This window comes from Zonotrichia albicollis, chromosome Z, assembly GCF_047830755.1.
Source record: "Zonotrichia albicollis isolate bZonAlb1 chromosome Z, bZonAlb1.hap1, whole genome shotgun sequence".
Classification (NCBI taxonomy): domain Eukaryota; kingdom Metazoa; phylum Chordata; class Aves; order Passeriformes; family Passerellidae; genus Zonotrichia; species Zonotrichia albicollis.
In genome coordinates, this window is record NC_133860.1 from 62,697,194 (window position 1) to 62,723,316 (window position 26,123).

Here is a 26,123-nt window from a genome sequence, read left to right on the forward strand (position 1 = left end):
TTCATCAAAACAAAATACATTCTCATAGAAACAATACCTGATACTAATGACCAATACTCTATTGTTCATGGCCACAAAACTCATCTTTCCTTTAACAGATTTAAAAGTAATTAAAAATTCACCAGCTATTTGTTGAGGAAATTTCTAGTGAGGAAACTTTTCCAAGGTAAGTAAATTTCACAGCCGAATTTCACAGCTATTCACACCCTTCTCCATTGCCACTATTTGGCTATTCCTTCATAAAACAGAAGTGTGTTTGACAGAAATTTTAAAATAGCCTGGTGCAATGAACAATACCATGGAAATTTCACACAGGTGAAACTCTGCCTTTCCAGCAATGTAAAGAACCCTGGATTAGTAATTCCATTTGCCTGCATCATCATATGCGAGCATGTGTACAAATGAGTGTCACTCATCTGAATGGCTTCACACAGTTACTGCCATTTTGCAGATCCTCTGAAAATTGACTCCTCCACAGACTGAAGCTGAAAGAACTTGGAAAGAAAACTGCAACAGTCTAAATACCAGTCAAAGGTGTGTCTTTTGGCAAGTGATGATTAAGATCACTAAATTTTATTCTTCATCAGATTAAGTAACTTGAGGTTTTGTGTGTTAAAACAGGAAGGCCGCCTTTTTCTCCTTGGACCTACTGAAGACTTAAGTACCAACGGACTCTGTATTATCCCTACCCTTTTAATCGTATAATTTCCTGTTTATACACGATACAAATACTTCCATCAGAATACAAATACATCATCAGAAAGGCAAGAAGATAAGTCAGATCTAAGCCAACCCTACTTCTGGGTTGTAGAGATACTCGTGTGCTCTGCTTATTTTTAGCAAAAGATGGTGGGTAAATCTGAGCCAGCACGTTTTCATTCAATCTGTCCCCGGACACTAACAGATGGTGCTTCCTCGTGCCAACCATTAATGTACGTTACATTGGCACTCAGTGTCAGGACACAAAGCCCGCCAAGTCCCTGCTTAAATCTGCTGATGCCAGGAAATTTGATAATAAACAGCTAGGCAGGGACACAGTCCCAAGTTTTTAGTCTACCTTCAAAGCAGCACAGAAGCTGTACCTCTGCAATGGTGTCAGCTGCTCTGCACTTTATGACTATCAATACAGCAAAAGAGGGTTGTGGACTGGGGAAAAAGGGGTCTTGAGACTAGGCAGGTATGTATCTAAAGATGAAGGGAGAGCCATCTGCTTCAGGGTAATTAGCTGTGTGCTTAAATCTGGGCTTTGAGAATCCTGACAACCAGGACCTTAATGCCCAAACAGTTGAACAAATGACAATTAATATGAATCATTCTAAATATAAACATATGCATATATATGTGCATATATTACCTGGCAGAATGATTTGACTGTTTAGCATTTCTCAGTGCCCCTTGAGCACTGAACATACTAAATTTACTCTCACAGGTCTACTTCCCATGGCTACTAATCCTAAATTATAAGGTCACCTGCAAAAGAAAATTCCACAGAACTCCTCTGAGGCGCTCACTCTGATTTACAGGTCTGTTGTGTTTATTCTTTGAATACAAGCATCCAAAATTCTTCAGCTGTAAAATTCTTGTTCCTTTCCACCAGGTGCCTCAGTGCCCAGGCTTCTTTCTTGGATTGCTCGAAGCTTGGTATCCACATCTTTTGGAGAGAAATCCAGCCAGGGTTTGACGATGAGAACCAGAATGCCTCTGGTTTGGGGCAGCTCAGATGATTAACCTGAGCCTCCCACCTCCGGGGCAGCCATCCCTGGCAATGAAGACAAATAAAAGGGGTTATTCAGGGACCCAGGCAAACAGAGAAGAAAGGTGATATGCCATTAGTAAACAGTCCAATCATGTCAGTTATACTCTTCTTCCTGCTGCAGGCTCTACCCATGTCCCTGTGGAAGGCTCCCCTTAAGTGTCTGAGACAAGATCAGTCATGCTGACAAGTCATGCATCTGAGTCTCAGATAAGGTTTGGCTGCAAATGAGCAGCACCAGCCCACACAAAATGAAATTACAAGACAAGGAGTTATATTTTCATATTTATATTCTGGTTCCCTCTTAAATATGCAGACACTTACTGAGATGCTTTTTCTAAGGGAAAAAAAACAGGCCATGAATCTGGCCAGTAGAGTAAACTGGTCTTCATAATTTTACTGACTAGAAAGCGTCAAAAGCACGGGGAAGGAATACCTGTATCTATCTATTCGCTACCTTTCCATGGCTGCATTCCTTACTCAAAGAGAGAACATATGTCCAGATTTGCACCAGACTTAAACAGAAAACTCTGGTTAAGTGTAATGCTTGCCAGTTTGTAATTCTCATCACTTCAGCTCACCTTAATAACTTCAAAAGATTTCTCTATCTCCCCTCTACTGGCTGACCATTTAATGTATTGCTCAGATGGTCATCAGCTAAAGTATGGCTTCTCACAAACACACAACCTGGCTTAGAAACTGTTTCAGTGTTTAGTCACCAAATGTGCCCACAGACAATGGCATGTGAATGTACCCACACCTATAAAGAAACTGACAGTGATAAGAGTGCTTAAGACAGATCAGAAGACATAGATGTCTAGTTCAGTTCCCCCTTCTAAACAGGTGTCATCATATAAAATTGCCTAGGGCAAAATTGAGTTTAGTCTTAAAACACCTCCAAGGGTAGAGATCTCACAACCTTTCTGGGCAACGTCTTTCCAAATGTTCCAGATCATCTGAAGAAGGTCAACATGTTAGGCTACTTTCTGCAACATGAAAAAAATCTCCTCCCTGAACAGCTAAGCCTGCAGCTCAGTGGTCAATGTTATGTGCTCACACACTGCACTGCAGCACTGTGAGGAACACACATTCTCAACACCTGTTTACATGAGGATGTACAACCCAATGGCACTGGAATACCATGGCTGTAAGCTAGCTGGAAATCTGGTAACCAAACTTCCTGGGACAAATCTGACCCTAATGCCATTTTAAAGCCTCTCTGGGACACAAACACAAATTCACACATACCTTTTCTTTCCGTCTGATGTTTTCCCACACTCTGTTACAAACCATACACTCAAAGGTGTCAATGTAATTGTCCTGGGTGATATCCTGCACTCCCCACTTGCGTTCCTTCATTGTTCTAAGCAGTCTTGGGTTGGAAATGTCCCCTTTCAGTTTCCATTGTAGATAGGACTCATATTCTTCATCATTTGTATCCAGTGTTTTGATATAGCGGGCCAGATCCCGAGGGTGTGAAAAACTGGATACCAGGATTGCACTCTTGTTACTAGGAAGCCAGTCTACAATGCTGGGAGACCCAAAGTACACTGGCACTACTCCCAACTTCAGTGGCCGCCAGAGTTTTTCAGTGATGTAATCTTCACAGATAGCATTTTCAAAAGCAAGAATGAACTTGTACTGTGCCAGTATTTTTAAAAAGTTTCCATCATCCATGGCAGCTGGATTTCTGAGATGCTGAGGAAGGTCTCTATTATGCAAACATCCCCCATAAGAGTCTACTTCGATGTGGCACATCAGCTCACGCACATAGCTGTCCCGGTCAGATGGGGGGTTGCAGTCAGACTGCACGTACACAAGCGGTGCAAGCCTTTTCCTCAGGCTGTTTTTCATCTCCAGAGGGATCATGAACCTCAATGACTTCAGGACTTCTATACCCTCAAGATACTGAGTGGTGAGTGGCAGGTGAGAGTGGCGGCTAAATGTCGCAGTGTGGTTGAATAAGGTGATGGTTGCTTCATGGAAGAGTTTGTAGTTGTTTTTCGGTGACTCTTCATGGAAAAGGGCCCAGTCATGATAGTCTTTACGAGGAAGAGGTAATCTGTCTGTACTGAAGTCAGTACCTAGACAAAAGCCAACAGTGTTCATCCTGCTCTTATGTATCATGTGACACTAACTACAATGACAGAAGTCTAGTTTTTATTTAGTATCAGTGCTACAACCATCACATTTCTGACACTATAAGGCAGTTATTTCAAAGAATGCAATTAATGCAAAGGCACAAGAGCATAATGACAGATAAAAATGAATTTCATAGCAGAAGAACCTAGAGAAGTGGGATCAGTAGTTAATATTAAAGTGGTTTCCTTTCATGTCATATTAGTTTAAAGGCCTCTCATTTCAAAGGATCACTAGGAATTCCATATTTTAATGCACTGAAATGAGACTAGAAAGATGTTTAATAATCCCCTGGTTCTCTAAACAGGGGAACAGATGGTATTTCCTCTGTGATGTGAAGAAAATGGTTACCACAGAACTCAATTTGGTTCTAGTAATTAAACAACTAAATGGATGCTAAAATCCTGGACAGGATTAAGAAGATAAAAATAATTACTTCAAGTTTTTAAAAGACATCGTACTGTAGAGACTTAGGAACTACTAACTTTTCAAAGAGGAAATTAAGAGGTGATGTATCACAACTGCCTACCAGATACATAAAGAAGTAGCCTCTGGCAGAAGACAGATCCTCAAAATAATGCTAACAATAGAAGAAGAATAATGTCTAAACTCTAAAAACAGTCAACAGCAGAAATTGGGAAAAGTGTGGTCGAAACCTTAGGACAAACATAGATGACTTTTATCAAAGGCTGGTCTGTACAAAACTAAGTTGAAAGTACCAGTTCATTAATGCACTGCTTGCTCTCCCTTCATTATTACTGCACTACACTCTCACGACCAGCCTTACTGCAGATTATATGCAAACTTGCCCCATTTCTGTCAAGATACTTCCTCACTGTCCTAGAACCGTATCTGTTTTCTACTTAAGAAAAGGCACTGAACATACAAAACTTTTAGCTAATATTGCCAAGCAAGACAGGTTCAAAAACTGAAAATCACACTGAAGAGCTGGTTCAGAAAATATCACAAATTCTTATCTTCAGATAAATTACCATCTGTGGCAGCCTAAACTTTGTGTAGCAAATTCCATGGATGGTTGCATCTGGGACAATTGGGAATATAAGGTCTTAAACAAGTTGTGATTAAACCAACTAAGGGGAATGGCCAGTAAGCAGCAGATTCTCTGGAGGCAGAGTAATGCTTTCTCCATGCCAGCTTCGCTCTTTCACCATAAGACAGAGATGCACAGCCACAAGAGGCAGGGTCAAACAGTGGCCATATCTCTACAGGGGGCTATGGACCACAAACAACTGCAAAGCACCTCAACTCTGACCAGGAACTCTCCATAAGAAGGCTGCACATGCCTTGTACTGTTGCAGATACAAAAAATTCCCATCCCTGGGAAGGGATCTAGGTGTTCCCATGCCAATTTAAAAGTATATAACCCAGTACACTCTTTGTTTTGCAGGCCCCTACCCTCAATGAATGAAGACTGCAACCATCACTCCTATCTTGGACATCAAAATTGCAATGATCAGGAATCATCACTGGATCCATCAGAGGTGGTCTTTTTCCTCTTCACTATCTAACTCCTTCCTTTTATCTCTTCCTCTTCTTTTTCTCTTTCTTTTCCTTACATATTTTCTTCATGAGATTTTTATACTTTTATAGGAAAGAATTAGAAGAGCCATATACCTCCTTTCCACTGCAATTAAATTGTTTTGAAATAAACCTGGCTAATCTATACACACCAGTCATCCAGAGTGGTTTCATTCTAATTCACCCAAGGAATCTATTAAAAGGAACCTCAGTTACCATCCTTCAGAGGTGGGTCCAAACACCATCTCACTTACACTTGTAACTTTTCACTCTCCATTCTACAATGGTTTGAGGTCTACCCCTGACCTCAAACCACTGATGGCAAAAAGAAGGGGGTGCTGGCAAAAGTCTTACACAGAATACTGATCTAAAAACGAAGATATGAAGAATATTTTTAAAAATGCCCAGTGGTCCTGGCAGATATATGAGCTTGCCAAAATGACTCCAAGGACAACCTTATAAAACTAATATGAGACTTCATTACTGCAGCAGAGACAGAAGTTAGCTGTCAGAAATATAAAAATCTCCTATAGAGCAAGATCCTTCAGGAACATCAGGTGGGGATATTTAAGGCCCCTAAACATTGACCTTCTGTCTTTCTGCTCAGGTCCTAAGTTCTCAGCACTAAAAGGATGAAAGGGTATGCCACTCAAGAAAAATGCTATTTGGTTCTTCTGGTTTTGATGTGTCATCTTGTTTTTGATGTGTTATTTTGTGACAGAAGAAGGTGAAGAAAACTGAAAGTTAATCAAATCCTCATGTAGAAATTCATAGTCTGTCTGGCTTTGAAAACACTTTGTTACAGGTGATGCCAAGAGAAGAAACAGTGCATACCTACAATAATGAAATGCTGTGGATTGAAATCCCAGCACTGCAGCTCGGTCTCTTACAAGGGTGCTCCCTCTTTCAGGTAGCGTTGCAGGGAAAAGGGGATGGAAACACAGACAAGAATGAGAGAAAGACAAAAAAGCAACACATAAAACTTACCAAACTAGGAGACAGTTATGTCAGGCAAAGAGAAATGTAAAGAAAAATGCACTATAAAATCTCAGAATCTCAGAATCATTTATGTTGGAAAAGACCTCCAAGATTATCAAATTCAACCTTTGACAAATGACCACACTGTCAACTGGACCATGGCACTTAATCCCATGACCAGTTGTTTCTTGAACAACCCCAGGGATAGCGACTTCACTATCACCCTGGGCAATCCACTTCAATGTTTAACACCCTTTTCCATGAAAAAATTTCTCCTGATGTCCAACCTGGACGTCTCCTTGGTTCAGCTTGAGGCTGTGTCCTCTCATCCTGTCACTGGTTGCCTGGAAGAAGAGGCCAACCCTCACGTGGCTACAGCCTCTCACCAGGGAGTCATCAAGAGTGATAAGGTTACCCCTGTGCCTCCTTTTCTCCAGGCTGAACAACCCCAGCTCCCTCAGCCATCCTCACTGAACTTCTTTTCCAAACCCTTCCCCAGCTTTGATGCCCTTCTCTGGGCATGCTCCAGCACCTCAATGTCTTTCTTCAAATAAGGGGCCCAAAACTGGACACAGTACAGATCAGAGTGCATCAGAACGACTGAATTTAATACAACACTTAATCGACCTCAGTCCAGCAAGAAGACAAAAAGGATTAAAAGAAAGATAACATCAGCATGCCCCCTACCCCATGAGACGAAGGAAATAAGGAAGCACATGATGGAACAGAAAAAAGTACCACAAGACTAGAATTATGAGCAATTTCACTTCCTAACTATTAATTTGCAAATCTTAGACATGCAGAAGAGAAATATATATGCTGCTAGGAGAGGTTATGCATTTTAGAAGACATCTTCCATTCAGAAGTCATCCTCCAAGGACTCAGTGCTCCAGTACAGAACAGCTGGACATTCCTTCTCTCTCAGGAACAACATCCCTGAGGCCCTGACAGTTCCAGCTCATGCTGACTGAGTCACATTGACAGCTCATGATAAATACTATATTCTATGAATCATGTGACACTGAAAAGGTGGAGCTGGGAATCTCTCCCAAAAGCAGAAACAAAGTCTAGCAAGGAGATGCCACATTTCATTCAAAAAAAAAAAAAAAGACACTGACACTTGACAAAGTTATCACCTACACTGAGGGGCTCCCCAGGCCAGGACAGTGAGTCGGGACAAGCTGCATAAAAGCTGGTGTTCCTAACAAAGCAGTTGTGCTGGGAAACATCAATATCCTGTATTTTTGCACAGTGCTTTTCTTAATCTTTAGATCATTCTTCTCTTGACTAGCTTACTGATCCAGTACTTGGGAAATTACTGCATTTTTTTGGAAGGTGAAACTGCACTCTGATCCAGCCTTAGGAGGAAATGCAGATACCTAATTTTCACTCGACAGGCTCTTTAGAGGGAAAAATCTGTAAAAGTAAAATATGCCTTTTTGTAGACTCACAGCTCACTGCATCATGGCAGGGGGAGAGAGGGAGAGAAAGAGAGAATGAAAGAAAAACTCTCTGTTTTGGCATTGTGAGATCATTTACTGTGGTTTAAAAATAAGTAACAATTTTGCATATTTTGACACTTTCCTTTACAAAATTTATAGGCAGCATCACTATAAAAAGAAAAAAAAATCTACAGGGAGAGTCTTACTCCCAGTATAAATTGTCTTTTAAAAATGTGAGAGTAAACTATGTCCAGAAGCCTGCTAAAAATGAAGAGCAACAATCCTTCTAATACTGAAAAAGACAAGTGAAACTACTACTAGAGACCAAAACACCAGACTTTACAGCTTTCCTGTCATGCAATCCAGTTTTCTTTGTCTTTAATTGGGTCAGCTTCTCATTCCTTTGCTGTTATTCCTTTGCTTTCATGATTAACCACCATATTATCTGATAAAGCTGACCTACTTGGAGATCTAAAAAGATCAGTGATAAGAAGTTTTTGTTTCACTGATAACCACAAAGCTTAGGGCCCTTCTTCCCTATATTTCCACCTATATTCAGATTCACCTGTATTCAGATTGAGTAAATGAGATTCAGTATCCTGATTTATTTTATTTCCAGACAAAATATCTGAACATACCAGTCAGGGAAAAGCGTTTGAATTATATTCAGATTGAGTAAATGAGATTCAGTATCCTGATTTATTTTATTTCCAGACAAAATATCTGAACATACCAGTCAGGGAAAAGCGTTTGAATTTATTTTTCCACCTAAAACTTATGCTTTCTTTCAAAAACAACTGTATGGGGGAAAAGAACAAAGTTGATGAAGTAAGATCTACTTTTAAATGATGCATCTTTCATGCTCTGTAGACTGTATGTAATGGGAAGTCCCTGGCAGAGCCAAAGTGGCTCAGAAGATTGCACTAACTGCTGCTCCCTGTATGGAATCAATAGGTTTCTTTCACTACATTCCATTTAGAGTCTGCTAGTAATTTCTTGGCACTTGAGGCAGGGGAGTTGCACTGTTACCAGAGAATGCATTATTTTTAGACAAAAGACTTGCCACAAAGTGCAACAAAGGCCTTGCAGAGTGTCTGCTAGGGGTGACAAGCCAGAAGACTGGAAAAAATTGGCTTAATCTCAGACTGTCTTTAAATGCTTTGGCAATGACATGAAATTATCTTTTCTTCCATGAAAAGGGAGTACATGTGATTGGAAAGCAGCATGAGACAAGGCATCAGTCATATTACAGATGTACATGGTCACTCTTCAAAGTAGTTTTACAGAGCACTTGTAATGGTATTCAGCACCAAACAAAGTTTAACCCAATGAGCTGCATAAACTTCCTGTTCAAAGTCATTGCCACCAATAATACTTAATCCCTATGGGGAAAGAACTAAGCAGGAGTAAAAGTTACTTCTTTAGAAACAAATAGATTCTTACCATAGAACAGAAATGCTCTTGTCATCAGATTGTGCTGGTAGGTCTTGTTTATAGTAAAGAAGCAAACATCCTCTCCACACTGACCGAATCTCCCTGTCTCTCCAGTCAGGGGAGACCACCAGAGCAGGACAGGATAGTGATTTACATCAGACTCTGTCTTGAAGCTGCTGTAAAGTTCCTGCTTCTTAAACTGAAAAGCATGTCTCTCCCCAGGCTTCAATGGGCTGCTGTGCATACTGGAGATTACTGACACCTGATTCTCTGAATTGCCCAGTTCAGTGATAACCTTCAGGGAAATAAACATACATATCACAACACATCACTGCCACTAGCCAGGACATCTGCTTGCAATCCAGAATTAAGGTATCAAGCACTAAGTCAGTATGTTAACTTTCTGTCAGTCAAATGGGATGCATTTCACCGACTGCAAACATGAGGTCATACATCAGAACAGCAAAAGCTTTAATTTTAAATTGTAAGGAGAAGACAGAAAATACATTTCTGTACAGAGACATGGCCACATCGTATGTGACTTAACAACACAACTTCTGTTTTCTCCCTGGAAAATGCATAGGGCAGAAAACAGCCCTTCAATAGCTAGGTTTCTTCTGAAAATTAGCTGTTAAAATACCCATTACAGCCTTGTCCCCCAGCCTAAGGAGTTCAAACACGTGAAAAGAGGAGGCAATGCTGGATAGAGGCAAGACAACACGGCATGGTATGTTGCAACATTGCTGAGAAACTCCTCCGGGAGCTAAGGATATATACAAGAAAAGTATTCTCTGGGTTGTGTCATTTCCAGAGTCAGCTATCACCACAAGGCCAACGCTGCTAACAGAGTAACTCCTGGTGAAGCACTGACTAGTATGGAAAATGCCCATCGCCTCTCTTATGTGACAGAATTATCTCCTGCTTTGACAGCAATCTCAAATATACCCCACCCCCTTGCCCCTTACCTGGAGTGTCAGCACAAGGAAAAAGGCAGCTGCAAAGCAGAAGCAAGATGCCCAAAGTATCTTCCTCCTCATCCTAATCATGCTGCACTACCAGGCCTGCCAGAGCAGTTACATCGAGGCATTAGGAAGGTCAGCTCATCCAAAGTCTTCACTCTTTGCTGCTGGGCTTTCCCACTTCATCCTTATTACTCTTCATGGTGACTACAGCTGAAAAAGAGTAGAGCATCAACACAGACAGCTACTTCAAAGCTCAGTGGTTAGTTCCATGTCTACTCATAGCCTTCTGTAGGTGCCAGAGCCACAATTTCAGCCAGCTATCCAGAAAGCAGCCTGCCCAAGACAGCACTCTTGCTCACAAAGGCCCAGGCACATACTCTCCCAGTAGACATCCTGGACATCCTCTCATCCTTGTAGTCAGTGTAAGGAATGCTGATGACACTGGCTCAGTAGAGTGCGAGGGCCACTGCTTTCATGAGTTTCACATGTCAAGCTGTGCTCCTTTTCAGCAGACTCACAAACAGGGAAGCAACGAAAGACTTTCCTTCTCTGGGCAATCTCTGAAAATGCTCCTGGAAAGGCACACAACTACCTGGCCTTGGTCTTACTACACTTCAGTCTTCTGTGACTTCTCTTCACAAACATAAAGAAAGCTCATGGAATATGCTCTGTGTCCAATGCATAGAGAAAGTAGCCACACGATACACACACAAATCCAGTTAAATTTAAAAAGTTCCCCTTTCTGAGTAATCTGCACCTGTGTTGGTCTGCCTCTCTTCAAATAATTTTCCCTTCCCCAGTGTTTTTTTTTTTGGCTTTCTGAGAACCCTACTGTTTTCTTGCTTGATGGATGTTTCTGCAAAAAAATCCCAACTCGTGGCAGCACAAGTTGTAAAATTCCAGCCACATCTTGAAAAATAAAAATAAAGGATGGTAGAAAGATGTGACTGCAGCACTTCAGACAGAGATGTACAGTTTGAAAATGGGGGTGTTCTGAAAATTCAGAGATATGACAATGAAATTTATGCTCATTTTCCTGGCAGCTTTCCCCCCATCTTAATCCCAATCACAAAGTTCTAAGGCCCTGACAAAGAGGGATGGGTCCCAAACCTACTTCCTGCTGTACTATCAGGGTGGTACTGACAGCTAGAGGACAAAAAATATTCTTTTTCTGCTCTTCCTGGCACATGAGTTCATCCCTTTCCCTCAAACATCAGAAAGGCCTCTTTAGCAAAAGCTGACATGAAATCCTGCTGTGCAATTCTGCTCTGCACAGGCCAGCTGCTTTTGAAGGTCTGTGTGGGTGTGAAAGTGCATGGCTGCCAGTTAAGTGCTTCTCAGATCAGGCAGGATTCTCCATAAAGCCTCTGCACCTTCTGTGCCTCTGCAGTACAGCCCAAAAGCGGCACCAGGAGGGGAAGGGGATGAATTCTGCCCACTGCTGTGTTGGCATACCTGGAGCTGGACAATATTTTTAACACCACATATCTTACCAGGCCAGTGCATGGCAAAAAGCAAGATTCTGATCACTGAACACCGTCCTAACTCCTGCCGCGCTAGAAGAGTAGCAGTAATTGTCACATTTTCAGGTTCTAGAGGGGGAACTGACCATAGCATGGGTGTACTCCACCTATTTACCCAGGGTACCACTGAGCCACTTCATTTTTGCATCTGCAGTCCCCAACATGCAATACTTCTGCCCAGCACTGCGGCGCGCGCTTGGCCTGGGCCACGCAAGGAAAGCTCTGTCCCGTCCCAGCGCCACTGGCAAGGATGACCTTGCAAAGCTTTCCCACCTCTGCCAGACTGAACGGCGGCCCTGAGGACTTGAGGGAAGAAGGATAAATCACCACCCCACGCTGCCCTGCGGGAGCAGCAGCTCTCTGCAAATGCTTCCAAACTTCCTGCCAGCTCTGGCCCCCGCCTCTCCTTCCAGCTCTGTGTCGCCGCGATTCTATGGGCTCAGCATCCCAGCCGGGGTTTTTCCCGCTCCCCGAAATGCTGCCCCTTCCGTTGCCGAGGCTCTGCGCATCCCGCAGCCCCGGCCCTGCTCCCGCCGTGGGTCGGGCATCCTCCGGCCGGGGGCCTGCCGCCGTACTCACCCCGAGAAACTCGCTCCCACCTCACCGCCACCGTCTCCCTCTGGCCGAGTCTGAGGGGGTTTGGGGTGTTTTGCTGCTTTTTTTTTAACTTTCAGCTAGTGCACCCACTTGGAGGGCGGAGGGCGGCGGGCGCGGGGCGGGGGCGGTGCGGATGGCGCCTCTCTCCGCCCAGCCGCGGGGGCGGGGAAGGGGTCGGCTCTGCCCCGGACCCCCGGGGCCTGCACGGGGAACGCGGAGGAGTGATCGCCATGAGAGCGCCGTCACTTCCACGCCACCCGACTGGTCCTCTGCAAACCCTCACTGCAAGACCTCACCCAGTTCCCAAAAATAAATCCGCCCCAGCACTGATTCCTATAGCTGTTTGCATAATAGCGCGCTTTGCGGTTTTGTGGGGTTTTTTTTACAACAGTGCTGGCGCTATCCTGACGGAGACTTTACATGGACTGCATGAAGCCAGCGGGCAGTCAGAAAGAGAAATGCGTCACGGCAGCTGGGAAGCCCCGAGAAGCTGGGAGAGCCGGCCCGCGCTCGCCGAGGGCAGGGCGCATCCCTCGTCCCTCTGAGACCCTGCCGTGCTTCCAGCCTTGCGGGGCAGCCCTGCCGGGCAGTGCCTGCCGACCAGGGAACGGTCCTGTCTGCCCTCTCGGGGCTTCCTGAAGCTGGGAAACACTTGGTGCACCTGGTGCACCTCTTACTCTTTACAGATGTTTACTCCAAAAGCCTGGTTCTGCAAGGTCAGCTCAGTACTTACCCACCAGATAGAGACTTAGGAACCACCCGTTCTTGTATATGTCATTCACGTATTGCATACACACACATTTGTATTAACATAGAAATACCTGATACCTATATGCTTCTCCATAGGTACTTATACAGAAACACTTGAAATGAGGCATCTGCTGTTTCTAACCCAGATATGGCAGGCAGGGTGATTGCAAGGGGTGTGGAGGGAAGCAGAATTCCAGAGGAGGCAGAGGGGACACCTGCAACTCAACTGAAATGCATGACTGATAAAAGCTGTAGAAATTTTATGCACACAGCTCATCTCCTTACTCTGGGTGTGTAATGCTGGCAGCCTTCCTGAGAGGATCAGAAGGGCACCCAGCATGCAACTCGAATCCAGCCCTCTGCAGCAGTGTCCCTGAGACTCGAGCCATGCTGGCTCTGCTCCCTTTCCACTACAGCTATCCTTGCCAGTAGCCCCTTTGGAGCAACACCCACCTCTTACCTGCACCAGGGAGCTCTGATTTCTCTCTGAACTACCAGTCTCCTCCTAAGATGAAAACTAACAAGCAACACTACAATGCTGGGACATACAGATTTACTTATACGCCAGTCTTTGTTTAGAGATCAATCCCAGCTCTTGTCCTATTTGTCTCTTCCTCCCAAAGGTTTTAGCTGTTGGAGTCATATTTTTAAGTAGAAGCTTTCAGGCTGGGTTTTAATATTATCTTTGAAGTTGAATATTATCTTGAAGAATTTACAGATATTTTACTTGAACATGAAGGATCTCAACTCACTTTTAGTGATGAGGAATACAGCAAGAATCTCCAAGTATTATTTTGCAAAGCAAATTCACGTGAAAGCAGAAGTCTGTGAGGACTGAGGCTAGCATGGCGCAATGAGTGTATAGTTCAGTAAATTAAATTGAGTGGTTGGAAATGGATCAGAGACCTGGTATGTTTTATGGAAGGACTTCCCGTGATCCCACTGCATTTTGATCTAATGTAATTTAAAATTTTGATCTAGTCTGTAATTTAAAACTTAGTTATATTCCTGGCTTTCACATTTCCTCAGCTGACGGACTCTCACAAAGACAAAACTTAATTGTAAAATGCCTCAGCTTCCGTCGACAGGCGTGACTTTTCTCAGTTACTGTCCCTCAAACCTTTTGAAGCAGTCCACAGACACAATAACCCACATCTTCAGACTGAAAATATAGAACTGACTCCTGAGGGATAGCTTTTTGATCTGCTATCCATCCCATGCCATACAGAAGCTGCTCTTGGACCAGCTCAATCCAGTGGCTGGCCTCAGACTCAATTTGTTTCTTGTCCTGTTATGCCCCTCTGAGGAAATAAGCTCTTATTGCAGGATTTGGTTTGTCTGTAATTCATGTTAAATAGCTGGTAAAGATGATACCAGCATAAGCAATGGCAGGGCCAAATCATCATGTAGGAATTCTGGACGAAAATTACCAAAAAACCACAACTCTAGCTCAAATAGCAGAGCTAATAAACCAGATTTCTTAAAGATCTGCATTTCATGGTGCCCCCTATCCATGGAGAGCTGTTGGTATCTAACAAACGTGCAATACAACTTGTCTTTCCATGGGTCAGGAACAACAGCTTTTCTTTCTGCTCTGCCTCTTACAAACAGGATTTACTGCATTTGAGGTTTCCCTCATTCATATGTACACATTTCCTCTGATCTGTTTTTAGTACACTTTGTTTCTTTTTATGCCTGTGTTTGTTCTTCCTGTCTTTTTTTTTATTATTCTACACTTTAGAACATTTTTCTTTCTCTTATGTCCTGCTGGGTATCCTCTCTGTCTCTAGATATGCCCATTCCCTCTCTGTTGTATTCATAGTCCTGTTATTCAAAGTAGCCTTTCAGTAGATTTCTCTGGTTTTTATCCTCAATTACAGTAGTAATTCTAATGGCAATATCCTCAGTTAGTATAGTCTATATTACTGCAACACCCAGAAGCAGCAACCACACTATGCATTCGAAAGAGTCACTGTATGAACATCCTGGCAGGAGCAAATGAAGTCCTCAGAAAAAAAACAGGGCAGAAGAAAAGGCAGGGAGACAAGGAAAACACAGAGTTCAAGTGGCTTCCCAAAGGAGACAAAGCTGCTCATTGACACAAGAACCACCTGTGGACCTGATTCTTCCTTGTCCTGGGTCTTGTGTCTCCAGTTGCAGCTGTGCATTTATAGTCCCTCATTAGCACTGTGGCACCATTCTTCTTTTCATAAAATCACCGTAAAATATGTGAAACACACAGCGGCTCAAAATTAAAGACTTTAACCATTTCCACCACATATGGAATGACTTCCCACCTCTCTGAGAATGCTGTACAGATGCAGATGTATGCACAGCCCTTGCTACTGGACATGCTCCGCCTTTCTTTAATTCTCTCCATGCTAATGCATCCCAAAATGCCCCAGATTACAAACATCAGCTGTTCTCCCTAATGACTGTCCTCAGCTACTTTGGCCTGCTGACCAACAGCACATCAGGGGATCACAGAATCATTTAGGCTGTAAAAGACCTCTGAGATCATCCATCCTGTCAGCTAGACCATGGCCCAGTCTATGGCTGGTCCATATCAATGTCTAATCACCTTTTCTGGGAAGGAATTCCTCCTGATGTCCACCCTGAACCTCTCCTGGTGCAGTATGAGACTGTGTCCTGTCACTGCCTGTGAGCAGAGGCCGATTCCCATGCGGCTACAGTCTCTTTCAGGTACTTTTAAGAATGACAAGGTCACCCCTGAGCCTCCTTTTCTACAGGCTAAACACACCCAGCTCCTACTGGCTCTGCTGCCTTCTCCAATTTCTCCCACTCGTTAAAGGCGGCTGTTTCAAAACCTCCAATTTCACTTTTTTGCAGAGTCAAAATTCCTCTGCCTTGTCCTGTCCGATCGTCTGAGGCTAAGATGGCGCCAGGCGTTGTTTTCCCTCCCCGGAGAGAACTCTCCGTGAGGACGCCAGGCGGGCGCTTCCCGGGCGGAGGGAGGGAAGGCAGGCGGGCACCTTCCCGGGATGCGCCACACGCGCCCTCCGCGCCAGGGGCGGCGCTGTCGAGCCGCGCTGCCGCTCCGCCCCCGCCTTTGTGGTGCAGCCGGGTCCCGGAAGCGGCGGCGGAGCGATGGCGGCGGACGGGAGGGCGGCGGGGGCGGTGGAGCTGCAGCCGGAGGGGGACGTGGAGGGCGGCAGCAGCAGCGAGCCGGAGGGCGGCTTCGGGCAGCTGCTGGAGGAGGAGGAGGATGGGGAAGATGCGGGCTACGTGCTGTACAGGTACGGCTGCGGCGGCGCGGGGCCGGGCTGGGCCGGGCGAGCACGGCGCGGAGTGGCGGGCGCGAAGTGATGGGGCTGGGGCCGGAGGAGTGGGGAGCTTCTGGGAGGGCCAGGGACACCTTTCACTAGATCGAGTTGCTCAAGGCTTTATCCAACATGGCTTTGAACGCTGCCAGAGCTGGTGCATACACAGCTTCTCTGGGCAGCCTGGTCCAGTGTCTCACCACCCCTACAGTCAAAGAATTTCTTCCCAATGTCTAACCTAAATTTTCCCTCTCTCAGTTTGTACCCATTACTCCTTGTCCCATCATGACAGTTTCTGACGGAAAATCCCTCTCCAGCTTCCTGTAGGTCCCGTTTAGATCCTGGAAGGCTGCTCTGAGGACGTCACACGGCATTCTCTTCTCTAGGCTGCACAGCCCCAACTTTTTCCGTTTGTCTTTTTGAGGATGGTCCAGTCCTCTTTTCAACATCGTGGCCCTGCTCTGCTCCAACACCTCCATGTCCTTCTTATGTTGGGGACACCTTTATGTATTTATATGCTGGTCTGTGTTACAGACTATAATGCAGCTAAAATAGTAGGGACTGTTCAGAGCAAGGATGTGTTACTGGACACGTGTTCATGCATGCCATGGTTTGAGTAGCATTTTGTGCATTTTAGAAACATTGAAAACACAAAAACATGTATTTACAGGGACAGGAAGGAATGGGCTGATATTGAACCTGTTCCTCAAAATGATGGGCCGAATCCTGTTGTTCAGATCATCTACAGTGAAAAATGTAAGTCTTAAATTTATTATGCCCTTAACCATTGTTGGAACAAGTCTTCATGTTTTGGATAACATTTTCTAGAGTGATACTGTGAAGCAATTAATTCATTGTGTTACAGTGCTTGTGTGTGGTGTTTTCACCAAGCATCTTTGAAGCTGAATCTTCACCTGAGATGTTAATAGCCAGGGTTCTCCTTTAGAATCCTGGCTTAAGAGATAATACAGCAGACAGCATGGTTCATGTCACAAGGCATTTCCAGCCCACAAATGGAAGCAAAACATGAAGTTATTGTAGCTGGTGTAGTAGTGAGAGTAAGCAGCACAGATCTTTTATGATTGTTTTGGCTATTATTCTGATGGTGTGCTTCTAACATACTTGTGCAGCTTTGTGGTCTGTTAATATCCTGCACAGGTCTCAGTGGAAAATGCTTTCAGATCCATAGGTATGATTAGTTTTACAGAGGTGTGTTTAGAGCACAGAAAGTAGGAAGCAATTTAAAGGATTATTAACCTTACCCCCTGTGCAGGCTATTGGCTAAGATGCTATTCTTTATTTAGTCCGAGATGTCTATGATTACTTCCGGGCTGTTCTGCAGCGGGATGAGAGAAGTGAAAGAGCTTTCAAGTTAACAGCAGATGCCATTGAGTTAAATGCTGCAAACTACACAGTATGGTATGTAGTAATCTTGGTATTATTATTTCTGTGGTCATTCAACTGCCTACCTTTTCAGTCTTTAATGTTTTGTTCATTGAATAAAGGCATGCCTAGTTGAATTTACACAGAGGAGTAGAGTACCTTTCCAGTGAGCTTCCAAAGAAAGCCCATGTTCAGTATGTCCCATGCCTCATGTTAAGTCAGTGGTTTTCATTCATTTGGCTCTAAGGATATTATCAGTCAAGGTCAGGCCTAGCCACAAAAAGGACGTTGCTGTTTAAAATTAGATTACTTACTTGATAATGTGTCCATGGCAAAATGCTGAAGATGCCCTCAGTTGACTTTGAGAAGAGGCATAAAAACATGATGGCAAATAATTTATGTATTTACTACCAATAATAAAACTACTAATACTTTTTGCATTTTAAAAGATCTGTCAAGTTAGGTAATAATTAAACAGTGATATTTCTGATATTCAGAGTAGGGCATTTTACTTACAAGCTAACAAGTACTTCTTGTACATCTTCATTCCACTAATTTCCATAAAATCAGAAGGTTCGCATTGTTTCAAGCACAGAAGTCTTAGTTTCTGTGACAGAAAACTATCATGGGTACAGATTAACTTGAACATGATTGTTACAATCTTGATTATGTAGTGTTGCAACCAGTCATATCCTAGTTCAGTGCTGTTCCATAATTGAAAGCCCTTTAACAGAACTAGATATGTGGTTAAGGATTTTCCATTAGTTTTAGATTTTTGCACTGTTTTTATCTCAGTATCATTTACAAGAACTGTGAACAAAGGTGATTCCATGTTCTTGTCTGTGAATTATAGGAAAGTTCTTTTGCAGTGTTCAAACACTTGACTTTTATACAGGCATTTCCGGAGAGTCCTCCTGCAGTCTTTGGGAAAGGACCTCCATGAGGAACTTAAGTATATTACAGCTATCATTGAAGATCAGCCAAAGAACTACCAAGTCTGGTAAAATCATGCTTTCTTTCCTGTTCTTAATGTTTTGGCAGATAATATTTGTTTTGTAAATTGTCCAGTTGTGGTGGAGGAGTTAAATGGAGTTGCATCATTCAAAGCTCCTTTCAGATATTTTTTTCTAAGCGTATGATTATAACATGCTAAGCAGGTGTTGTTTTCTTGTTAATTTCAATTTTTAGACTGCCAAAATAAGTCTGACAGGTAAAAAAACCAAAAAATATTTGTGAAAAGGCAACTGAGAACACACACATAAATTAGTATCTTATCTATTATTGTGTTTTGGAGTTTGCCTGCCTGTTGTTGGGTTTTTCCCAAAATTAATAGGAATAGGCGAAAGAGCAATATTGTTATTGCTAGAGAAATTATGCAGTAGTAGAAAACTTTACTCTGCTGAAGACTTTGACCATAAGTGTGAAACTGTTGTTTCAGGTGACTATTACTTGTCTAAAATGAGATGATTAGCCATGGTGTATGTGTGGTTAGAATTTTTTTAATATGTGTCGTGCATTTCTCAGAGCCAAGTGAAATGTTCTGGTATGCTTAATTTGAAGTATTTAACTAGTGGGGTTCTTTTCCTAAGTTGTGCACTTGCTATAAGCTGCTGTTATATAGAACACACACTCACCAAAAAAATTTAGACTTTGTTCTTCTCATCATTAGGCATCACAGACGGGTGCTGGTTGAGTGGCTGCAGGATCCATCCCGAGAGCTTGAGTTCATAGCTGACATTCTTAACCAAGATGCCAAAAATTACCATGCCTGGCAACACAGACAATGGGTTATTCAGGTATTGTATCCACAGAACTCTTGATTCTTTAAATAACCTGTATTTTAAATGTGTGGCAGAGGTTAGCTATAAACTTTCCTTTTAGGAAATGAGTTCAAAGAATTGAGTTGTTGTCTCCTTACTGTTGTGTGTGTGAATTTAATGATGAGCTAATACCATTGTGTACCACTGAGCAGTATAGCATGTTCCTAGCTCACCTGCAGACTTTTTTTTTTTAACTTTCTGTTGATTTCTTTAAGAAAGGCTCTATGTGATGTTCAGGCAACTTAAGAACAAGAATGTATTTAAAAAATAAAACTTTTGATTGTGATACTTTCTCTTCCTTCCCTTTCTGTAGGAGTTCAAATTATGGGACAATGAACTCGACTACGTGGACCAGCTTTTGAGAGAGGATGTGAGAAACAACTCTGTTTGGAACCAACGGCACTTTGTCATTTGCAACACCACTGGCTATGATGACCCCGCAGTCCTAGACAGAGAAGTCCGGTTAGTAATGCTATTCAGGCTCGTATTAAACAGTATCCATTACATGAAAGCAAAGGAATACTTTCGCAGTCCCTGTGGGCTTTGTTTTCTGATTTTTATTCTCTTCTGGGACTAACATTCACAGTTAGCAGAACAAGTGTCAGGCTGAAGCAAGCTCTGCTTATCCTCAGCAAGCTGCTATCATGAATCGGTTTTCCTGGCCTGCTGTTTATTGTGCAAACAAAACTTTGGGGTTTATGGTGAGCTAGTTATAGTAGGACAGGCTACAGAAGATCTGTGACACTGCTGTGCTGTTCATTAGTATTCTACTCCTAGAAAGTTTGGAAAGAGGCACTCTTCAGCTCTGGCGCCTGGAGCACCCCCACCCTCTTCCTGCTTTCCTGACCTTTGTGTCTGCAGCAAATAAAACTGTGCAACTACCTTTGTTTTTTCTCTTAAATATGTTACCACAGAGGCGTTACCATAATTTCTAATAGGCCCAGCTTTTCTAATGGTACATCCATCCTTGGAGCTATCAGAGACTGTCTCTGGTAGACATGGAAGAAGCTACTGGCTGCTTCTCACAGAAGCCACCCCTGTAGCCACCCTCCGCTACCAAAGAAACAGGCCATGCAAACCCAATACAGTGACATGTTTTGTAGGAAGAGGGGTTGACTTTTATCAGGAATTTGGTGCGGCTGGAAAAATAAACCTCTCAGGAGTATGTGGATGGCACAAAGAGAACTGCCTCTGAGAGATGGCTAGTTTCCAGGAAAAAGAGTTTTGTGCTCACTGTTTCTAGGTTGCGTGTTTGTAACTGAAGACAAACTGGGCTTCTAAACATATTTTACTACCCATGGTGGTAAGAGAAGCCTCTTCATACGGTTTTCACATCTCAGACTGCTGATTAGGGTTGATGTTTATGAGAAGATATTTGTCAAAAGTGAAGAAGCAATTAAGGTACTGTGATTTTTTATAGAGTTATTTTTCAGAAGAAAGACTGAATCTCTGAATCTTTTGGTGCATTATTCATAGAGGATCCCAGGCCTCAACGCCTTCCACGGTTGTCTTTGCAACCTTCTAGAAGTTTTACTTCTCTTCCAGTTTATAACGTTCCTGTAGATTGGTGAATCTGAACCATTTCCATGACTTAGACTTTGATAACTTCAACTTTTTATCTCCAGAGTTTAGATGAGCATCCTCTCCTGATCTTGTCAAGATAATTGGGTACCATCTAAAGAACCAGACTGGCTAAGATTAAGATTTCCCAGATGTCACTATAGAAATGCTGGTTGGTTTATAAACTCGTTCTTTGTCACAGTGACTGCAGAATGTTTTAAAACAGTTTCAGTTGTGGGTATTTTTTAGTACTCTTGATATATCAGATACTCCTCTATTTGCAGCCTCTGAAAATCATCAGAATGCCTGGTTATGTTGGGAAAGGCCAGAAGATAAATCTGCTTTGTGTAGATGAAAGGTGGCTTTGTGGCTGTATTGGAGGTGCCTTCTGTTGCTTTGCTTTTATAGCAATTGCCTCACTGTTGCTTTCACAGAAATGCTGCAGAAAGCTGTGTGAGCTGAAAGCTCAAGCTCTGCCTTTCTGTGCGTTTGCTTGAGTGCAGCCTGAGGAAAAAATTCTGCAAATAGGTACTGAACATACCACTTGTAGTCATATTAACAGAGTTCAGTTATTCTGGCCGTTCTCAGCCCCTTGCCATTTCTGAGCATCAAGATATAAGTTACTCCTTTACCATACCAGGAGAGTGTATTATGTTGTTTCCTCAGTGTTTTTGCTAATAATTTTGAGAACTGATTCATTATTGTGTAAATTCCAGCAAATTGAACACTTAAAACATAGTGTCTGCTTCTTTGAGACTCCTGATGATTATATTGTGAACGATTTTTGATCTACCCAGGTGAGATGATCTACAAAAAGAGTGTAGTATAGGCTAGAGATAAGCATTTGGAAGCTTCTGGGCAAATTCAGGTAATTTCTAACTGCATTGTTACCGGTTGCATTCATGACCCATTACCTTTTTCTTGCAGATACACTCTTGAGATGATCACGGCAGTGCCACATAATGAGAGTGCTTGGAACTACTTAAAAGGGTGAGGTGTATTTCTCCATGAGGCAAAGAATCTGTGGAAGCTGTCTGATGCCTACTTCTTAATTAAAAAGATTTTTTTTTCTTTTTGTTCTAGTGTAGTGTGCTTAAGCAGGCAAACAAATACTGTCACAAAGGATTCTTATATTCTAACCTAATTTCTTTGTAACTTTTCACTAAGCTTCTGGCCCTATAGTTCTTGCAGAAGGACCACAAGTACTTCTCATGCTTTTAAAAACTTGACCTGTAATGTCACTGTGTTAAAAAGCATAGATAGGAAACAATTAACATACTTTCAGTCTAATTCCTGTTCAGTTGAACAAAAACTATACCAGCTTACTACAACATGAGGCTATACTAGTTCTGCATGCTGCTTACTTTCTGACTTACTTATATTTGCAGCCTGATTTCAAACCTAATCTTCAAGTAACAGAATCATAACAAAAATGCAATTGTTCACACCAGCTTTCCCATCATTATGTGCCAAGCCTATTAACCTCTCTTCTAGGATTCTACAGGATCGTGGTCTTTCGAAATACCCAAATCTGCTGGAGGAGCTGTTGAATTTACAGCCCAGTCACAGTTCACCCTATCTGATTGCCTTTCTTGTGGACATATATGAAGATATGCTAGAAAACCAGTGCGATAACAAGGAAGAAACACTGAACAAGGCATTGGAGGTACATTTTGAAAGCTTGGTTTTTCTTCCCAGGGATGCTGCCTATTCCTGTCTGGTTTTATAGCTTGACAAAATGAGATTGATTTTCATAAATAGAACAGGTTAATTGTTAATCATGAGAAGTCTATGAAGAGTTTAACACAAAAACCAGACAACCACAAGGATCTAATGAATTTAAATATAAATAATAACTAGCCAGTTATTAAATTACTCTTAAATTTTCTTCATGTGATGGTGAAGGAAGGTCTCTAATACTACCTGCAGAAGAAAGAAGATGTTTGAATAATAGAGGAGTTTTCAATGTTTACTTTATAGTATTAACTCACTCTCTTCTCTGTAGATTAATGAATTTTTCTCAGAATATCCATGTCCAAACAACCTCAGTTGAGCTCCCATGGCCCTTCTCAGCTCTTTCTAAGAAAGTTGACAGAATTAGCTTATGGCCAGCAGGCACCGGGGTATCAGTAAGAAATGTCAGGCACCACTTCCTAGAGAGCATAAATTACTTCTGGCAATGATGTGTATCTCCCAGAGTTTCACACTTGGCTGTTCCTTGTTGCAGTTTGTAGCATAGGTTTTACGAGAACACTTTCCATTCACTGTGAGACTGACTTGAACTTGAAGTTATTAGATCTGCAGTTCCACCTGGAGTCTTTGTGTTCTAACATTTTTCTTTCCCATCATTTTCCATTGTTCTGTTCCAGGACCAGATTGTAAACAAGTGCAATTGGCTCCTTTATACTGTTTCACTAATTTTAAGTTCTCTGTTTAAACATCAAAGCTCTTAATTTTTTAACTCCATTTCACTGAGTAAGGCAATGTCATCTGCATAATAAAAGGGAATTTAGTCTGAACATTTGTAGTGTTCAGACTGTGTAAAATTTACACAGCTTGTCCTGTAAGTAGTATTGATTTCTACTGTGCTGCTTATTCAGATCAAAATTTTAAAAAAACCCAAATATGTAGAAGTATCTGCACCAGCTCTTAATGTTGCATGAGAGAGGGTTACTGACTTGCAGGGAGAACCTTTTTGGGACAATCTGCTGAGGAAAAAAACAGAAATAAAAGATCTCCTGTCAGTCCATCAAGAGGCAGGATGATCTTCCAATGTTTGGAATTAAGTGGTTTACAACCTGTTGGATGACTAAAAGACGTTCGAGGTTCTCAGGAAGTGTGTAGTATGCTCTACTACAGGGTGCATAAGGCTGGCATGGATGATGAGTGGTAGGCATGGGAGTGAGTCAAAGGGAACTCATACAACTGAAATGGGCCTGGAGGGATTTTTGTACAGTGTCAGATTGGTTGGCTACCAACTGGAGTTGTCATTAATTTGATGTCATTAAACAGTTTCAAATCCCATGAATAAAACAAATGTTGCAGAGGAACATATTTCTAACACTATCTGAAATACAGGTTGTATGAATTCTGTAATTAAGGATTTTATAAGCTTTTCAGTTTAATACTCCAGTCTCTTGTTTTTCTTTCATAGTTGTGTGAAATTCTGGCTAAAGAAAAAGACACCATCCGAAAAGAGTACTGGAGATACATTGGAAGGTCCCTTAAGAGCAAACACAGTTCAGGCACTGAACAGAGCAGTACACTGACGGATAAAGAGCAGTAACGAAGATTGAAGAAAACAGTGTTAAGCTTTCAAGCTGTTCTAAAGCTGTACTAAGTAGGGTCATCAACAAGTTCAAAGTCCACTTGTAAGTATTGCAATGGGAGAGGAGTGCAGACTGCTGTATAGTCCTCAGTTGCTGCTGCTACTACTGATGGCTCTAGCTGCAGTCAAGAAATGTATTAAGGCTTAATTATTGAAATGTACCAGGTAGAGGTTTTAGTTCCTAACTAAAAATACTTAAATGTATACCTATTACATTGACAGTGCTGAGTTAATGGTTGGCCTTGATCTTAAGAGGTTTTTTCCAACATAAGTTACTCTACAAGCCTGTGAAGCACTAAAACCATGTCTCATGTTGTGGCTTACCCACTTGTGGTTCCTAACACTGTCTCATGAGTTTGCTGCAGTAGTGACTGCAGGTAACTTCTAACTATAGGGGATATAGAGTAACCTGATTAGTGCAAGTAGGCGCTGCAGCTGTCGCCATGTGTGGGAGAAGCTGTGTAACACTGTCAGCCTATGCTGTTGTATGCAACTAATACCAAGTGTAATTTTTTAATAAAAATAGAGAACTTAGAGCATTTGTCTGATTTTTTAAAATGTGTTTCTTTTGGTCCTTGTAAGTGCATCATTTGGTTTTTTCAGATGCTAATAGAGGTAAAATATCCCCTTGTGTAAGTATTGGATTCTATTGCATTGAGATGTCTTTTGCACTAGAGTATTCTTATCCCAGAAACTTTCAGGACACCTGATATATTCAGTGGAGCCCTGAATTCTTCCCTGCACAGACAGGAAAAATGCTTTGAGGATCCTGGAGAAGGTGTATACCTATATCAGAAAAATGCATCTACCCTGTTTTCAGCAAATAGTTATTGTAAACTGTGTTCTTATGGAGTGTTTGTCTGATAAGAAATATTTTATTGGAAACGATCATAGAGGGAACAAGCAAATGCTGGTGTTTATTCCTTAATATGCTGTCTTTCTGACACTAAACATTAAAAGGTGTTAACTGTGATTAAACAATAGTGGAAATTATTTTTTAACACTTGAAATTCTTTAATTCAATGCAGTCTTGAAATTCAAAACAATTCACAGGGAGTGGAATTGATATACAAACCTGTGTAAATTTGTAGTGGTTTTGCTGCTTTCTCAGCAATAGGGAAAACATTTTTGTGTTTTCTCAAATGAACATTGAAAACAGACATGGACTTCAAACTTTTGGAGATTGGTTAACCTGGAGGGTTCTTTTTCTTTCATTCTTTTTTTTTACATGTTTGGGGTTTTTTACTATATTTGAAACTCTAATACAAAGCAAAAAGTATGTTTCTACCCCTATGAGTTGTTCCTAATTGAAACTGTACTAAATATGGAGTACTGAATAGTCAGGGTGTTCAAGGACTTCAGGGTAAAGTAATGTATTTGCCCCTATGAGTCAAGAAAGCTCAGAAAGATGAACAGTGAAATACAATCCTTTAAATAAACATCATCAGTGAAAAGGGAACAGAATTCTTCCTCTATCTTTCACAAAATTCAGAGGACACTTGGAATAAAGCAGAGTATTCTTTATAGACTAGCATAAATTTCAGGAGTAAATCATCACAAGGTAAGATTGATGAAGAGTGTCCACAGGGACAGTGTATTGTGGGCTGAGGCAAGCTGAGGCAAGAGCTTAGATT

The 26,123-nt window shown here is 42.1% G+C and overlaps 2 protein-coding genes across 3 annotated transcripts; one reads left to right on the plus strand and one right to left on the minus strand.

The window, feature by feature from the left end:
* Window positions 1-1,511: 1,511 nt before the first annotated feature.
* POFUT3 (protein O-fucosyltransferase 3) lies at window positions 1,512-19,550 on the minus strand. Of its 2 annotated transcripts, none has more exons than XM_074532397.1 (5): window positions 19,416-19,550; window positions 10,251-10,457; window positions 9,295-9,580; window positions 3,002-3,837; window positions 1,512-1,759 (listed from the first exon to the last, which is right to left on the minus strand). In XM_074532397.1, exons 2-5 carry the CDS (start codon window positions 10,329-10,331, stop codon window positions 1,535-1,537), a joined length of 1,428 nt encoding a protein of 475 aa, XP_074388498.1. In that variant the 5' UTR covers window positions 10,332-10,457; window positions 19,416-19,550; the 3' UTR covers window positions 1,512-1,534. The 2 variants fall into 2 exon arrangements, with proteins under 2 accessions (XP_074388498.1, XP_005486298.1); XM_005486241.3 differs by lacking the exon at window positions 19,416-19,550 and adding an exon at window positions 12,350-12,609.
* FNTA (farnesyltransferase, CAAX box, subunit alpha) lies at window positions 16,211-25,025 on the plus strand. The gene is made up of 9 exons (XM_005486242.3): window positions 16,211-16,374; window positions 17,069-17,154; window positions 17,703-17,817; window positions 18,677-18,781; window positions 19,451-19,577; window positions 19,915-20,063; window positions 22,089-22,151; window positions 22,656-22,827; window positions 24,316-25,025. Exons 1-9 carry the CDS (start codon window positions 16,226-16,228, stop codon window positions 24,445-24,447), a joined length of 1,098 nt encoding a protein of 365 aa, XP_005486299.1. The 5' UTR covers window positions 16,211-16,225; the 3' UTR covers window positions 24,448-25,025.
* Window positions 25,026-26,123: the final 1,098 nt, after the last annotated feature.

Excerpts from the sequence above, each read along its gene's own strand:
- FNTA (XM_005486242.3), top strand. The coding sequence starts at position 16,226 with ATGGCGGCGGACGGGAGGGCGGCGGGGGCGGTGGAGCTGCAGCCGGAG. Across the intron at positions 19,578-19,914 it reads ACAGACAATGGGTTATTCAG|GAGTTCAAATTATGGGACAA; the intron begins GTATTGTATCCA and ends CCCTTTCTGTAG. Across the intron at positions 20,064-22,088 it reads GTCCTAGACAGAGAAGTCCG|ATACACTCTTGAGATGATCA; the intron begins GTTAGTAATGCT and ends TTTTTCTTGCAG.
- POFUT3 (XM_074532397.1), bottom strand. The coding sequence starts at position 10,331 with ATGATTAGGATGAGGAGGAAGATACTTTGGGCATCTTGCTTCTGCTTT. Across the intron at positions 9,581-10,250 it reads TCCTTGTGCTGACACTCCAG|GTTATCACTGAACTGGGCAA; the intron begins GTAAGGGGCAAG and ends ATTTCCCTGAAG. Across the intron at positions 3,838-9,294 it reads AAGAGCATTTCTGTTCTATG|GTACTGACTTCAGTACAGAC; the intron begins GTAAGAATCTAT and ends GCTTTTGTCTAG.